The 16,205-nt window shown below is 40.4% G+C and overlaps 1 protein-coding gene across 1 annotated transcript in view; it reads right to left on the bottom strand.

Moving 5' to 3' along the window:
- Nucleotides 1-6,597: 6,597 nt before the first annotated feature.
- The window catches only part of phka2 (phosphorylase kinase regulatory subunit alpha 2), a 73,757-nt gene continuing 64,149 nt past the window's right edge, over nt 6,598-16,205 (bottom strand). The window contains exons 29-32 of the mRNA XM_033032930.1: nt 15,842-16,015; nt 13,869-13,922; nt 12,627-12,827; nt 6,598-9,027 (exon numbers count right to left, since the gene is read on the bottom strand). Coding sequence (XP_032888821.1) covers nt 8,854-9,027; nt 12,627-12,827; nt 13,869-13,922; nt 15,842-16,015 — 603 coding nt within the window. The 3' untranslated portion in view covers nt 6,598-8,853. The remainder of the gene's footprint in view (nt 9,028-12,626; nt 12,828-13,868; nt 13,923-15,841; nt 16,016-16,205) is intronic.

Raw genomic sequence — 16,205 nt, 5'->3', positions numbered from 1 at the left:
TTATCAATATTAAAATCAAGTTGATTAAAAACAAAAAACAAAAAACAAAACAAAAAATACACAAAACATTTTAAGTCATTAAAATCAGGGTGAACATGGTGGAAGTTATGTCGGGTATGCTAATCTAAACAGGTGTGTTTTGAGTTGTGATTTGAATTGATCAATAGTGTGCAGGTGACGGATGGGAGGTGGGAGAGTGTTCCAGAGACGTGGGGCAGAGCAGCTGAAGGCTCTGGCACCCATGGTGCTGAGTCTAAATGTGGGGACAGTTAAAATTGCAGCTGAGGAGGAACGAAGTGACCAGGAAGGAGTGTATGGTAGCAGCAGGTCAGAGAGGTATTGGGGAGCAAGATGGTGTAGGGCTTTGAAGGTCAGCAGTAAAATCTTGTAGTTAATCCGGTGGTGCACAGGGAGCCAGTGGAGCTGAGTGAGGATGGGTGTGATGTGGTCCGATGATCTGGTGCGGGTGATGATCCGGGCTGCAGAGTTCTGAATGCATTGGAGGCGATGAAGAAGTGCATGATAGCCCAGAATATCCAACAAACAAATTGGTTGTGTAGTGTTACGACTCCCGAATGCAGGTACTTCAGAGCCACGTAACACAAGTCAAAAACCAGGTTCAGGTTCAAAAACAGTTTTAATAATTCATTGGAACACAAAACTCAAACCTGATTTAAACAACCCAGTCAGGGATATGGATAAACCGACAAACAATTTAACAATGCTCCAGCCAGCCACACCATGGGCCGTCGAACCGGAGATTCCAAAACCTGCCCAAAGAGATACAACCCTGAAACCAAAATACAGGAAAACTCTAAGGTCAGCCCTTATCCGTCCCAACACAATATATGTTAACAAGGAATGGTGAAAATACACAAAGTTCTATGCCATGTGGTCCGGCTGCCTCGGCCCCCACCAACAGACTGCTTATCAGTCAGAGTCTACGACGAAGAGAGGGAATTCTGGGAAGCTCTGGTCTTTATACTCCAGATGAGTCACCCGTCACCTGACGCAGCTGGGCCAATCGGGTACAGGAGCCTTTAACCCCTCGATTCCAGACTCACAGCCACGAGGCCTGTACTTGGGATAGAAACAGAGAAGTTAGTACATAGCATTCACCAGGGGGGGGGAAAGCGCCTAACATGTAGGAAGGAACAGCAGATGCTGGTTTAAACCAAAGATAGACACAAAAAGTTGAAGTAACAACAGATCAGCATCTCTGGAGAAAAGGAATAGGTGACATTTCGGGTTGAGACCTTCTTCAAATTGGTTTGGACAGTTATCCAAATGTACCTTTTGAAAGAATGTCTTTTGTATTTTTTAAGCAAATAAATTAAACTGCGCATTTTACATCAGTGATATTTGTTGCTGCCTCAAATGTTATTGATGAAAGGGAGAAGACCAGATATTCTATCGCATAGATTTTCAGGGGTTCTTGCTCAGTTTCTATCAGTTAAAATTGAAAAATGCAAGCCCTAACTAAAGTATAAAAGGAAAATGCGTCGTTTTTGATGTACGTGTTTCACATTATTAAACTTTTAACTGCTGCGCCTTTGAAGCACAAATCTCTTGTAAAAGGCATTTCAAGAAAACCAAGGTGTACTACAGCAATTGAAGGTATCCCTGGTGATTGACGGAGGCAAGGAGAAGTGCATCGTCAGCTCTTTAGCTGGTGGGCAATTGGTCCGTTTATAACTTTGAGAAATGGTGAAAATTTCCCAAAGTATTTTTTGTAAAGCACATTGTGCAAAAGATTAACGGAGCTGTGGTTAAAATCAGTATGTATTTAAAGAACCCTACAATCCTGGCTCAAAATAATTGCAATGTTCTCAAGGAATCACAGAAACAATTGTTCGGCTGTGCTTTGATTTTGAAGGAAGTTATGAAAAAGTGTAAAGTGTCTGAGCGGCTGTTCTGTTGAAAAGGAGAGAATCTAACAATGCACACCACACTCAGAGGATGAAGATGAACAGGTCATACAGCCACAGCTGTTACCCAAATAACCGCTGATTCAAACAGATAATTTGGAAGGTCAGAGTAATCTGATTTTTTGTAATTAAAGCATCCAAACAGAATTTCAATGGTGTAAACTGTGATTATTGGGATGGAAATTATGTGAAAATGCCAGCAGATCCCTGGTATTAAAGAAAAGGATAAGATCAAAACAGTCAACCCAGCACAGGCGGGCCCTTCAGCCCACCACGCACATACCAAACATCTCTACTAATACCGATGGTACTGCAGGGCACGGCATCAATCCAGAGATCAGAGGTGTGCGTGTAACAAGAAAAATGCGATAATAATAGTCTACATATAAACTGAACTGAGGGACGCGTGCAGTCACAGTGTGGAGGAAGAATACATGGAGCATGTCTGCAATGGTTTTCTGGATTTGTAAAGGAACAGACTAGGATCAACCTATTTAAAATCTAGCATTGTATAACAAGTGGTTTAATTGATGGCTTTTTTTAACAAATATTTGAAATGGTTCAGTTGAATCTTGTAGAGGGTGGCAAATCTCTGGACTTCTGTACCTTAAAGCACTCTGGAGACTAGATTATTAGAAAGTATTTAAAAAAGGACATGATGCACTCCGAAAGATGTGGGAATTGAGGGCTACGGGGATCTGGTGAAGATGAGTCTGGGCCGATTGATCACGATCATACATAACAGTCGGGCAAAGTCAAGGGGCCAAGTCATCTGTTACTGCTCGTATTTATTATGTTTTTATCTGAAATCGGGCTCTTAAATCTGTACAAAGTAAACAATCAATTGTGAGTTGCCTTTGATGGACAATACTTCAACAGTAAATAAGTAATGGCTAATTTCTAAAACAGTTCATACAAAGCTTACACGTAATATAGATCAGTAATATTGAGTGCCAGTGTTGTGAATGTTTTTGAAATTGCGAGTGTTTAGAGGGAGTCAGGCTTCTTGTATACAGTACTAACATTTAACATGCAGGTGCACTGAGCAAGTAGGAAGGCAACTATATATTGTGCTTTATTGCAAGATTTAAATTTAAGAGCCAAGATATCTTGCTCCAGTTATATAGAGCCTTGGTGACACTGCATCTGAAACCTGGCGTAGGTCCATTCTCCCAGTCTGAGCAAGGATATAACTGAGATAGAATAAGAACAGAAGGTTGCCCAGACTGGCTGCTGGGGTTGCAGGTTTGTTAGATGAGAGATTAAGTAGACTGGGGCCTGTAATCTTTTGAGTTCAATACAAAATTCAGATGTGATTAAACAGAGTGGATGTGGGGCTGATGTTTACACCATGTCTAACATAGGGTCACTGCCTCATGAGAGATTGACAATTTGGAACAGAAATGTCTCCCTCCAGAGGCTGATGAGCCTTTCTCCCTCAAAGAGGGCATGGTAACACTTAAAAATCTATCATCTCAACCACTGAATACCCCTGTGGTTGAGATGATAGATTTTTAAGTGAATCAAGGTATGTGGTTAATGGTGGAAAGGTCCTATTGAATGGTGGAGCAGGTATGAAGGGCTGAATGGTTTTGTGTAGTCTTTGTTTCTGATTTAGTACAAGATTAGGTGGGGCATGAATGAGCTAGATTGGTGTGTGAAAGTACAGCCAGGCAGACTACTTCGTTGCTGATAAGTACTTTACAACCTTACAACGTATTGCAAATAACTAAAGCAACTTTAACCAAATTAAGGACTTACACATTTTAAAATATATATTCTTTGAATGTGGGCATTGCTACAATTTTACTTATTGTCAGGCGTAGTTGCATTGTTCTTCTGGTGAAGAGTCTCCCCATGTTCAAATGGGAAGGAGGTTCTAGGATTCCAGGCACGATGTGCCAATCAGGATGGTGTGTGATTTGGAGGGAGCTTGCAGTTTGTTCCCATGTGCCAGCTGCCCTTGTCCTTATCTGCCTCCTTACAAAATCGGATGTTATTCTTTAATTCTGGTCTTGTTTAATGTAATGGAGGTGATGGAAGATTTCAGAGAACAGTGAAGAGTCAACCACACCAGGCCAGACATTACAATGACAATTGTGCGGGAAATTTTTTCCCGTTGTTGGGGGAGTCCAGAACCAGGTGTCACAGACAGTTTTGGTCTCCTATTCTGAGGAAAGACATTCTTGCCATAGAGGGAGTACAGAGAAGGTTCATCAGACTGATTCCTGGGATGTCAGGACTTTCATATGAAGAAATACTGGATAGACTCGGTTTGTACTCGCTAGAATTTAGAAGATTGAGGGGGGATCTTATAGAAACTCACAAAATTCTTAAGGGGTTGGACAGGCTAGATGCAGGAAGATTATTCCCGATGTTGGGGAAGTCCAGAACAAGGGGTCACAGTTTAAGGATAAGGGGGAAATCTTTACGGACCGAGATGAGGAAAACATTTTTCACACAGAGTGGTGAATCTCTGGAATTCTCTGCCACAGAAGGTAGTTGAGGCCAATTCGTTGGCTATAATTAAGAGGGAGTTAGATGTGGCCCTTGTGGCTAAATGGATCAGGGGGTATGGAGAGAAGGCAGGTACAGGATACTGAGTTGGATGATCAGCCATGATCATATTGAATGGCGGTGCAGGCTCGAAGGGCCGAATGGCCTACTCCTGCACCTATTTTCTATGTTTAAGAATAAGGGCTAGGCCATTTAGGACTGAGATGAGGAAAAACCTTTTGTGAATCTGTGAAATTCTCTGCAACATTTGGGCATATGAATTGTGAGGTTTTGGTGGTTTTAAGGCACTTTAAAGTGAATACATTTCCAGGGCCTGACCCAGTGCATCCTTGAACTTTGTAGGAAGCAAGGGAGCAAATTTAGGAGGTCATTATGTAGATTGTAAATCTCCAATTTCCACACAATGGCTACCCAGTAATGGCTGAGAGTTTCTCCATCCAAATACCACATCTGGAAAAATGTGAAACTTTAAAGAGCACAAAAATATATTCTCACTTTTCACTAGGTTAAATAAATGTATGTTTTTGGTTGCTATAATCTCATTCACAAAAGATATTAATCACTGTAGCTAGGTAATTTTTGTAAGTGAAAATCAGTTCTAAATAACCAAGCCAAATATTAAGAAAATACAAAGTAAATACGAGAGAAATTAATGATGCGTGTTCTTTCATTTTATTTACAAGCTTAAGGACATAAGCAACATAAATGCAAAAATATCCTGCTGGTTAGAATTATTTAAAACCTAGTCAGTACTGTACCTTCATCAGATAACAGTTGTGGCCTCTCAACTGAAAATAACGAATTAGGAATAGGAATTGTTTAAAAAGTATATCAGGCAAGGAGGTATAAATCATTAGCATACACACTCATCTCATCTTTATTTTACTTGTCGCAGTTTATCAAAATTGCTTCTTCTATCATCTGCAAAGATATTTACTTTGTAATATCTGTGTCTTTTGGTTAATGTTTTTCTTCAGTGCATTAAATTTGCTGGTAAATACATGAGTTTATTACTAACGGTCATAAACTAGATTTTGGTTGATGCATAATATTTTATTCATTTAAGTTAACAAAACTATCAGAAAATCAATCATTTCTGAAAATAGCTCCTTGGACTTTGAGTGAAAGCCTGCAAGATGCTTTGTAAGTGGAATAGTAGAAACTGTTCTGCCTTCATTAGTTGGCTGGTTCCTGGCATTGGTGTTAGATGCAGAGCCTATGCCCTCTCACTCAAGAACAACACACTGCACTGCACAGCTGAGGCAACGAGACCCTGTCTACAGCTCTGATCAGTATACTCAGTGTTGCACCATTTCTACAAGCTTCAAACAACTGAGACCAATTTCCACATAAAATATTGGGGCTACATGAGGGTGGAACCTTGTAGGTAAATGAGAGGAATTCTAAACAATCCAACTTTAATGCCATCCTAATGTCATAAAGATAACAGCAACAAATATTAGATGATCAAAAAATACAAAGTTCCAGTCTGAAGAGTTCTGACCCAAAACGTTGTCTATCCACGTTCTCCAGAGATGCTGCCTGACCTGCTGAATTACTCCAGTGGTTTGGTTTACCTCACTAAAAATCCCAGCATCTGCAGTTCCTTGTGTCTAAATTTTACATGAGACCCATTTCATCAACGTAGTAAAACAAAATTGGTCGTCTTGGGAAGGAATAAATACAGCTGTTATGTTAGTCGCCTCCCACTTGTGTGGTGGGGGTATTGTTCTTAGCCATTACAAAAACTGACAATTCACCTTTAATAAACTAAACTAAAAACCTGCAGACATCCACACAGAGTCAGTTTGCTGTGGTGAGTCTCTGTGATTCTTCTCTTTAACCTCTCTGCACCACTCCCTACCCTTAAGACACCCATCCTAATGTCTCCTTTAGTTTACCTGCTTCTGTGAAAAGCTGGGACAGTCTTTGCATTAAAGCCAGCAGGTGTAGCAGTAACTTCAATATTAATTTCTGGGTTCTGCTCTATGAAGCAGATCTAGAAACAAAGAACTACAGATGCTGGTTTCCTGAAACACTTTTCCTCCAGAGATGCTGCCTGACCCACTGAGTTATTCCAGCATTCTAGTGTTGATCGAGACTAGAGCATGGTCATTTTGGTTATATAACAGAGTTCTGTTGTTCTGATTAGTGGCTAACTGAGGCGTAGAGCATGTAATCAGCTCACAGATGGTGACCACGCTCTCAAAGGCTTCTTTCTCATTATTACGTCATGGTCAGTGATTTGCATGTAGATTTCTTCCAGGAACAAGAGTCCTCCAAGAAACAAAATCATTCATAAGTTGTTGTGGAGAATGGGAGCTTTCACTCTAATTTTGGAACAAAATAAAATGGACGCAACACATCTGGAAAATGCTGGAATACCCAAGATCAGAGAGCACATAATGAGATAATGCTTTAGGCTGATGACTATCTGAAGGAGGATCCCAGCCTGGAACGTCATCTGTCCTTTCCTTCCTTGGATGCTGTCTGACCTGCTGAATTCCTCCAGTACGTTATTGTCTGCTTTGAAATGTCCATTCCATTTTAACAGACACCTCTATAGGATTACCTTCACAGAGCTATTTTTTTTTAAACCTGCATCCACAGTGTATTAGTACATCATGGGGCCTTGGCATAGGCATTGTCAAATACAATTATGAAGACATTAGGATGGCGATTAAAACTGAACTGTGAACTTTAAAGGAGGGGGAGAGGTTTAAGGAGGAAATTTCAGAACACTAGCACGGACATTGGTGAAGCAAATTAATTTGGGGAAGGTCCATAGAGCAACGGAGATATCTCATTGTACTAGAGTAGTGGAGGAAATCAGAGACAGTGGACCCTTAACCTACATGGATACGTTCAGCTTGCCATGCATCACATTTATTTTGGAATGCACATGGTCTCCATGGGGTATGGCCATTCACAGCCTGAGCTTGAATACTGGTAATGCAACCTCTGACTCATGAACCACTACTCCAGTCATAAGGTGTTTTGGCTTTCATAAAAAATGTCTTTGAATAAATGCTTCAACACTTTCAGTTTTCCATCTTCTCACAGATGGAGTAAATAATCACTGTAACATTCTCCATGGGGGATGTTTGCTTCTGCATCTTACTCATCGCTAATGGCCAGCTGTACTACAGATGATTGTACTGTTTACCTGGACAATGGGCCACTTTTATCTCTACAACTGCAAACAACATACTGAACCATGAGCAATTCATTTGAAATAAGATTGCAGCAGAATATTCATATTGTAACATTTTGTTTAGGTTTACTTGCTATGAATATAAATATACAACTAAAAATAAAAGCACATTTTCCATTAAAAACATTGTTCGAGCAAGGATCAGGCTAAATTACAGCCAACAGCGTAAACAGTAAGCAGCTTTTCAGTGCATATGAACTATTTATTTTTTCGGAAACAATGAGACACAGTTGGTTGGTATTTATACATACCTAGATTACACATACCCTGAAACCAAATTTCTGCCGTATGTATAAACTACTGACCCTAAGGGACAGAATCATATTAGTGCAATGATGCACTGATGTTAGTTTAATACAGTAGATAGAAATCTAATTTGACTGGGAAACACATTTTAAAACTGCATTGGGCAAATTCAGACAAGTTCATTAATGCATAGCTTGGCTTCACTCTGATAAGAAGCTCATTCAAGCCAAACAAACTCTCATTTTCCTATCCCCACACTTGTGCAGTACAAAATTGTACCTTAACATGGTCTAGTAAGATTCCTGATTAGCAAATGTCCAAGTCAACTTTCACTGGAAGTTGTGACTTGATGTTTTATTGTTCCTCCACCCGTTGTATATAATTTCTATACTGCAAACACAATCTGCCCGGACATGCGTAAGATAGTTTGTAAATATTCACTCGCCAAAAATCACCATTAACCACTGAAACTAATTGAGCTACATTATTAATCAGATTTGTTAATAGAAAGCAAAATTCTATGTACCTCTAAATTTTAAGTTGTAAATTATCAGAGCTTCATAAATCTTGCTACACCACAATGGGAATAGTAGGCACAGTGCATAGAATCTGGTGCACAGAAGATAATTCAAACATATTTGGTAATCATTTTTCTCACTACATGCTTGAGCTGATTTCGATGCAAGTCAATTATAAATATAAATCTTGGGAGCTGCCAGTTGTGAGTGAGTGGACTTTGGCATGTCAGTAGCCACATGCAAAGAAGTTATTGTAACCGAGTCAAATAAATAACAGCCTTAAATAAACAATATTCCATATTATCCCATGCGTCATTGCATCTGGTTATAATTTGATCCGAAATATGTTCAGTTAAAACACAGTGCTGAAGCATAAAATAACATAATGAGGAAGCTCTTCATGCTGTTAACTGCTTCACGGGCCACTGCTCTACTGGAGGAAGCAGCCAGTATTTGGCAAGAAGTCTTGGAGATAGGAGGCAACTGCTTTGGTCAGATAGGTCATGGTTCCGTAGTTGCCACTTGGAGCGCTGTCATAGAACAAATTGCAGATTCTTGTGGCTGTGTCCATCTCTAAAATTGAATCACCTGCTCCAAGGGATTTCTGGAATGAAAACAGAAGGATTGCATCTGATGTTATAAAAAGTCACTTGAACAGTTCCAACTCATGGGATATACAGTGCCCTCCATGTTTGGGACAAAGACCCATCATTTACTAATTTGCCTTTGTACTCCACAATTTGAGATTTGTAATAGAAAATAATCACATGTTAATGTGCACATTGTCAGAATTTAATTAAGGCCATTGTTACATATTTTGGTTTCACCATGTAGAAATTACAGCAGTGTTTATATGTAATCTCCCCATTTCAGGGCACCATAATGTTTGGGACACAGCAATGTCATGTAAAATGAAAGTGGTCATGTTTAGTATTTTGTTGCATATTCTTTGCATGCAATGGCTGCTTGAAGTCTGTGATTCACGGACATCACCAGTTGCTGGGTGTCTTCTCTGGTGATGCTCTGCCAGGCCTGTTTTACAGCCATCTTTAGCTTATTTTGGGGGGCTAGTCCCCTTCAGTTTTCTCTTCAGCATATAAAAGACATGCTCAATTGGGTTCAGATCGGGTGAGTGACTTGGCCACTCACGAATTGACCATTTTTTAGCTTTGAAAAATTCCTTTGTTGCTTTAGTAGTATGTTTGGGATCATTGTCTTGCTGTAAAATGAAACGCCTGCCAATGAGTTTTGAGGCATTTGTTTGAACTTGAGCAGATAGGATATGTCTAAACACTTAACAATTCATTATGCTACGACCATCAGCAGTTGTATCATCAACAAAGATAAGTGAGCTAGTGAGTTCAGCAGCCATACATGCCCAGGCCATAACACCCCCACCACAGTGTTTCATAGATGAGGTGGTATGCTTTGGATCTTGGGCAGTTCCTTCTCTCCTCCATACTTTGCTCTTGCCATCACTCTGATATGTGAATTGTCTCATCTGTCCACAAGACCTTTTTCCACAACTGTGGTTGCTCTTTTAAGTACTTCTTGGCAAACTGGAACCCGGCTATCCTATATTTGCAGCTAACCAGTGGCTTTCTGTTTTTTTGTTCATGAAGTCTTCTGCGGACAGTGGTCATTGACAAATCCACACCTGACACCTGAAGAGTGTTTTTGATCTTTTGGACATGTTTGGGGATTTTTCTTCATTATAGATGGAATTCTGCTGTCATAGCTGTGGAGGTCGTCCTTGGCCTGCCAGTCCCTTTGCGATTAGTAAGCTCACCAGTGCTCCCTTTCTTCTTAATGATATTCCAAACAGTTGATTTTGGTAAGCCTAAGGTTTGGCTGATGTCACTAACAATTTTATTCTTGTTTCTCAATCTCATAATGGCTTCTTTAACTTTCATTGGCACAACTTTGGTCCTCATGTTGATAAACAGCAATAACAGTTTCCAAAGGTGATGGAAAGGCTGGAGGAAAGACTAGGTGCCGAGAGCTCTCTTATACCTGCATTAAGGAGGCAATTAAACACACCTGAACAATTACAAATGCCTGTGAAGCCATGTGTCCCAAATATGGTGCCCTGAAATGGGAGGAATATGTATAAACACAGTTGTAATTTCTACATGGTGAAACCAAAATGTATAAAAATACCCTTTAATAAAATCTGATAATGTGCACTTTAACAACATGTGATTTTTTTTTAAAATTACAAATCTCAAATTGTGGAGTACAGAGGCAAATAAATAAATGTTATTTTGTTGCATACATTTTGTCGGGCACTTTATAATCATATCTATTCAACATCCAAATAAATTTATTTTAAAGTATTATATCAGTTGGAGTCATAGAGTGATACAGTGTGAAAACAGGCCCATCGGCCCAACTTGCCCGCACCAGTCAACATGTCTCAGCTACACTCGTCCCACCTGCCTATGCTTGGTCAATATCCTTCCAAACCTGTCCTATCCATGTATCTGTATAAATGTTTCTTAAACATTGGGATAGTCCCAGCCTCAACTACCTCATCTGGCAGCTTATTCCATACACCCACCACCCTTTGTGTGAAAAAGTTACCGCTCAGATTACTATTAAATCTTTTCCTTCACCTGGTCTTCTGGTCCTCGATTCCCTTACTCTGGGCAACAGACTCTGTGCATCTACCTGATCTATTCCTCTCATGATTTTGTACACCTCTATAAGATCACCCCTCATCCTCTTGCGCTCCAAGGAATAGAGGCCCAGCCTACTCAACCTCTCCCTATAACTCACACGCTCTAGTCCCGGCAACATCCTCATAAATATACTCTGAACTCTGAACCCTTTCAAGCTTCACAATCTTTTTCCTATAACATGGTGCCCAGACTGAACTTCTATACTCAATATTCTGACTGATGGCCAATGTGCCTAAAGCCTTTTTGACCACCTTATGTACCTGCGACTCGACCTTCAAAGAACCATGCACCTGCATTCCTAGATCCCTCTGCTCTACACCACTCCCCAGAGGCCTACCATTTATTGTATAGGTCCTGCCCTTGTTAGACATCCGAAAATGCAACACCTCACAATTTTCTGTATTAAATTCAATCACCCATTCCTCAGCCCACCTGGCCAATCGATCCAGATCCTGCTGCAATCTTTCACAACCATCTTCACTATCTGCAAAACCGCCCAATTGTTAATTTAGTTCATTTACTTAGTTCATTTTGTTCCTCTTCCTACTCACCTAAATCAAACATTAATTGAATCAAAACTTCTTGTGAAAGAAATAGTTTTCTCTCACTGAGGCGGCTTTACAGGGACACTTTCACCAACAGGATCAGTAAAATTAGGCAATATTAACAGTCATTGGAGGTTTATCTAATGATTTTGTAAATCTACATTAAGATTTACATTAAAATGCTGTTGTTGGAATGTCATGCACTTCATGTGGTGTGTGGTTAGTTATTACAAGATGGTAGAATGGTGAACTGCAGGAAGCAACTTTCTGAGGCTGCTGCAATTTCTTTTCCGAAGTCTAAGCTGATGTAAAATTGCTCATAAGGTCATGTAATAGCAGAATTAGGCCATTCGGCCCATCAAGTCTACTCTTCCCCGCCATTCAATCATGGTTGATCTATTTCTCCCTCCTAACCCCATTCTCCTGCTTTCTCCCCATAACCCCTGACACCAGTATTATTCAAGAATCTATCTATTTCTGCCTTAAAAATATCCATTGGCCTCCAAAGCCTTCTGTGGCAAAGAATTCCCCAGATTCACCACCCTCCAAAGACACTTCCATGTTTATGACTGGGGAGATGGTGTGACTATTCTGGAATGCCACACCATTGAAATGTGTTGCTTCACATTTCACCACATGCTCCATGGTCCACACAGTCCAGTATCAGGCTTCACATTTCATGAAAGCACAAGAAAAGTTGTTGAAAAGCTAACAAGGTTTGGCACGGGATCATGGTAATAGATTGAAGCAGGTGAGGTTTTGAGAATCAGTTACAAAGCTCACGGGACAGACCTCCAAAATAGCTTTAAATTGCAGGCGTTTATGGAGATTATTTCAATTATATCACTATGGGATACTGCTGACTTTCAAATGAATTCACCATCAAAATTCTCAATCTGTGATGGAAGGTTTGTAATCTTTATGTGAAAACGATGATTATATATGCATTTTATTTTAAATCAGCTGCCACCAGTTACCTGATCCTGCAAAAAGTACTCATTGGCCATGTGTACGATGTGGTCCACACAGATGACTCCACCAATGGTGTGGACATCCAGTTCTGCCAGCATAGTGAGAACCAGGATCGTCTCCACCAACAGCTGCCTGTACTCAGGCTGAGGAACACGGTTCAGAACAGACTCCACATGGACGGCAAACTTGATCTCTTGGGGAGTCATCTTAAAATGAATCCAAATAAAGTGTTATATCCCACCACAGCTAATGACCGGACATGAAATAAATGCTTCCTCTAATCTTTAAACAACTTTCTTTCCTTAAAGGCACGGCAATTTTCAAAGAGAACATTTACACTTTCCTTAGATTTGCTAAGTGAACAAAGATAAAGAATGTTGATTAGTTATACCATAAAAAATGAACATTCCTAAAGTTCCAATAAATCATACCATGCCATCCAGACCATAATTTGTGCTGTTGTGACAGATCCTGGCTGTGCCATTATTCATCTTTGGGACATGGATCAGGAACAGTCTAAGGGTTGACACAGAATGCTGGAGTAACTCAGCGGGACAGGCAGCATCTCCGGAGAGAAGGAGTGGGTGACGTTTCGGGTCGAGATTCTTCTTCAGACTGAAGGACTGAGGGCTTAGTCTGGAGATAGGTCTTGACCCGAAACGTTACCCATTCCTTCTCTCCAGAGACGCAGAGATTTTTCAATCTGAATAGCATATCTCCAATAGCAGGTTGACCAAAACTGAAACAATACTTAATTTTGCAGATAGACCAACGTCAGGTAGTCTTAAAAATTACTATAGAAATAGACAAGCATAAAATAAACTGTCTTTGATTTAATGTAACTTCCCTGCAGTAATCAGACTCTTTAGAACACAGGATATTAATTTCACTGGGAAGGCCATGGAAATTGACAACCAATTGCTTGATAACCAATCTATAGACACGTGTGCACTTGAGATTAATTAGAAAGCTAGTCCTAATTTATCACACATATAACATACGCAACTTCTGTTACCAGTGCTGTTGCAAAGCAGAAAAAGATTTGAGTCGTGAAAGTGTTCATTACACTAACCCGAGTTGTGAAAGTGTTCATTACTGGAACACCCTTGCACTTTGTGCAGGTTTTATATTAAAATACAGGAGTGCCAATGTGTGAACTGACAGGTAGGAGTATTACTGATGCAGAAATGACCCATACACAATACCTGTGCAATGCACATCAGTGACGTTGAAATAGTGTATCTTACCTCTCTTGTGGTTGAAGAAGGAAGTACAAAGCCATCAATGGAAAGTCCATGGCACTAAATTCATAAGTAAGTCAAGGATTAAAATCATATCTTTTGTCCTTGCACATTTCAATATTTATGCTAAATTTTCAAAGGAGATAATGTGAAGAGGCGTTTTTGAAGTTGCCATCTGTAAAAGTGTTGCAGTGTGTGTACATGACACAGGTGATTGTCTCACCCACCGAGTCTCTGCCTACCCTTTGTAAACATTATCCCAGATGTGGTCTACTGCTGCTCCTCTTTTCTAGAGGTACTATTGATTCCAGATCATAACCAGTTTGATTTGAAAATAAATTGTCTCCCAGTTAGAGTTCTGACAACAGCTTTAAATCTGCATCCACAGGTTCCTAAAACTTCTGCCAATGGAAATGGTTTCTGCCTTACACTTTATCAACACTTCATAATTCTGAACACCTCTTAATTTTCCACTTAACATTATTCACTCTGAAAACAAAGCCAGCTTCTCAGGAACCGTGAATAAATGATCTGAGTTGGCTGTGTAGATCCAGCTGGGCATGTCATGGCAACATCGGTGTCTGCACCAATATAGTATCTGGCAAAATACAACATCTCACCAATAAGTGACTACAGATGCTGGAACCTGGAGCAAACGGAGAGCCAACAGCTCTTCTTTTATATTCTCACCAACATGACATCCAGCAGAACATTACACCCTCAACAATATAACAACATAAAATACCAGAGTTGGCCAGTGAGAAACAAATGCGAATACAACAATAGAAACAAAAGAATGCCATCTGCCAATGTTCACGTTCAACCAACTGGTAATGAATCAAAGGAACATGAGTCTGCGTTGGACCTCTGGAGCCTGCTCCACCAGTTGTCCAGGTCGTGGCTGATCTCCTACCTTAATACCATCTTCCTGCACGTGCCTGGTCTTTGGATATTTTTAAAGCAGAGATTGACAAGTTCTTGATGAGTACGGGTGTCAGGAGTATTGGGGAGAAGGCTGGAGAATGGGGTTAGGAGGGAGGCATAGATCAAGCATGATTGAATGGTGGGGTAGATTTGATGGGCCGAATGGCCTAATTCTGCTCCTATCACTTATGAGCATGCCTCTGCCTCTTTGTACAGGCTAAATCCCCTCTACCATTCCAGCCCAGATGAAGGATCATGACCTAAAATATCAGCAGTCTATTTCTCGCCATAGATGCTGCTCGAACAGCTGAGTTCCTCCAACAGGTATTTTGTTGATCCAGATTCTCCAGCATCTGCATTCTCATGTATCCTCTCTCATTACATAATCCTTCACTGGCTTGCTGTTCCTACAGGTTGGCTTTACTAACTTGTGTGCAACATACACTACCCAATTTACTTTAAGACTTTTGCCTTCCATCACAGTGAGGAGGTGCCTGGTGAACTCACTGTGGTGGATGTTAAATTTGTGTTTATTGTGTGTTTTTGATATTTATTATTATATGTATGACTGCAAAAATTTCATTCAGACCGAAAGGTCTTAATGACAATAAAGGAAAATTCAATTCAATCTTTCACCATTGAATGAACACTCTGCTTCTCTGTTACATTCACCCGTGAATAACCTCACATTTGTTCCACCATCCATGTTCTCCCGCTCTCACTGAGCTTGTCCAGATCGCCTTGAAGGCTCTTTACAGCCCCCATAGGTTTAGGTTTATTATTGTCACTTGTACCGAAGTACAGTGAAAACTTTTGTTTTGCATGGTATCCAATCAAATTAGACAATACTATACATCAATATAAACAAGTCAAAACTCGAGTACATATGCATGAAATCAGTATTTTTGCTCTTTGTGGGAATTTATGACATGCAAATTAGCTGCTACATTTCCCCACGACAGCCAATGAAATATTTAGGCACCTTGTGAATTTGAAAGGCAGTTTTCTCTTTGTGCAACTTTGCTTCCACATTTACCTTCACCACCAGAACTCACCTTCTGTAGAAGTTTCCAGACTTTTTCGTAGAAACCCATGGGCACTCGGTTAATGGCTCCATCAAGACGTCGTCTGCGCAGCCACTGACCCTGGCGTTCATCCCAATTCAAGGTGGCGCCGAAGGAGCCGGCTGGAGATGAGCTGGCGGTGGGAGACGAGGGGCTGCTGCATTGCTGAAACAAGGAAAACAGTACATGCTGCAGAGAAGTGGAAGAGCAAAGAGAAACCATTCTGAAGAAGGGTTTCGGCCCGAAACGTCGCCTATTTCCTTCGCTCCATAGATGCTGCTGCACCCGCTGAGTTTCCCCAGCAATTTTGTGTACCAACCATTCTGAACATATGTGTTTCCTGGATTGCTACAAT

This window comes from Amblyraja radiata, chromosome 14 (assembly GCF_010909765.2).
Source record: "Amblyraja radiata isolate CabotCenter1 chromosome 14, sAmbRad1.1.pri, whole genome shotgun sequence".
NCBI lineage: Eukaryota > Metazoa > Chordata > Chondrichthyes > Rajiformes > Rajidae > Amblyraja > Amblyraja radiata.
Note: the sequence above shows the minus strand (reverse complement) of the source record. Positions and strands in the feature narration are given on the sequence as shown.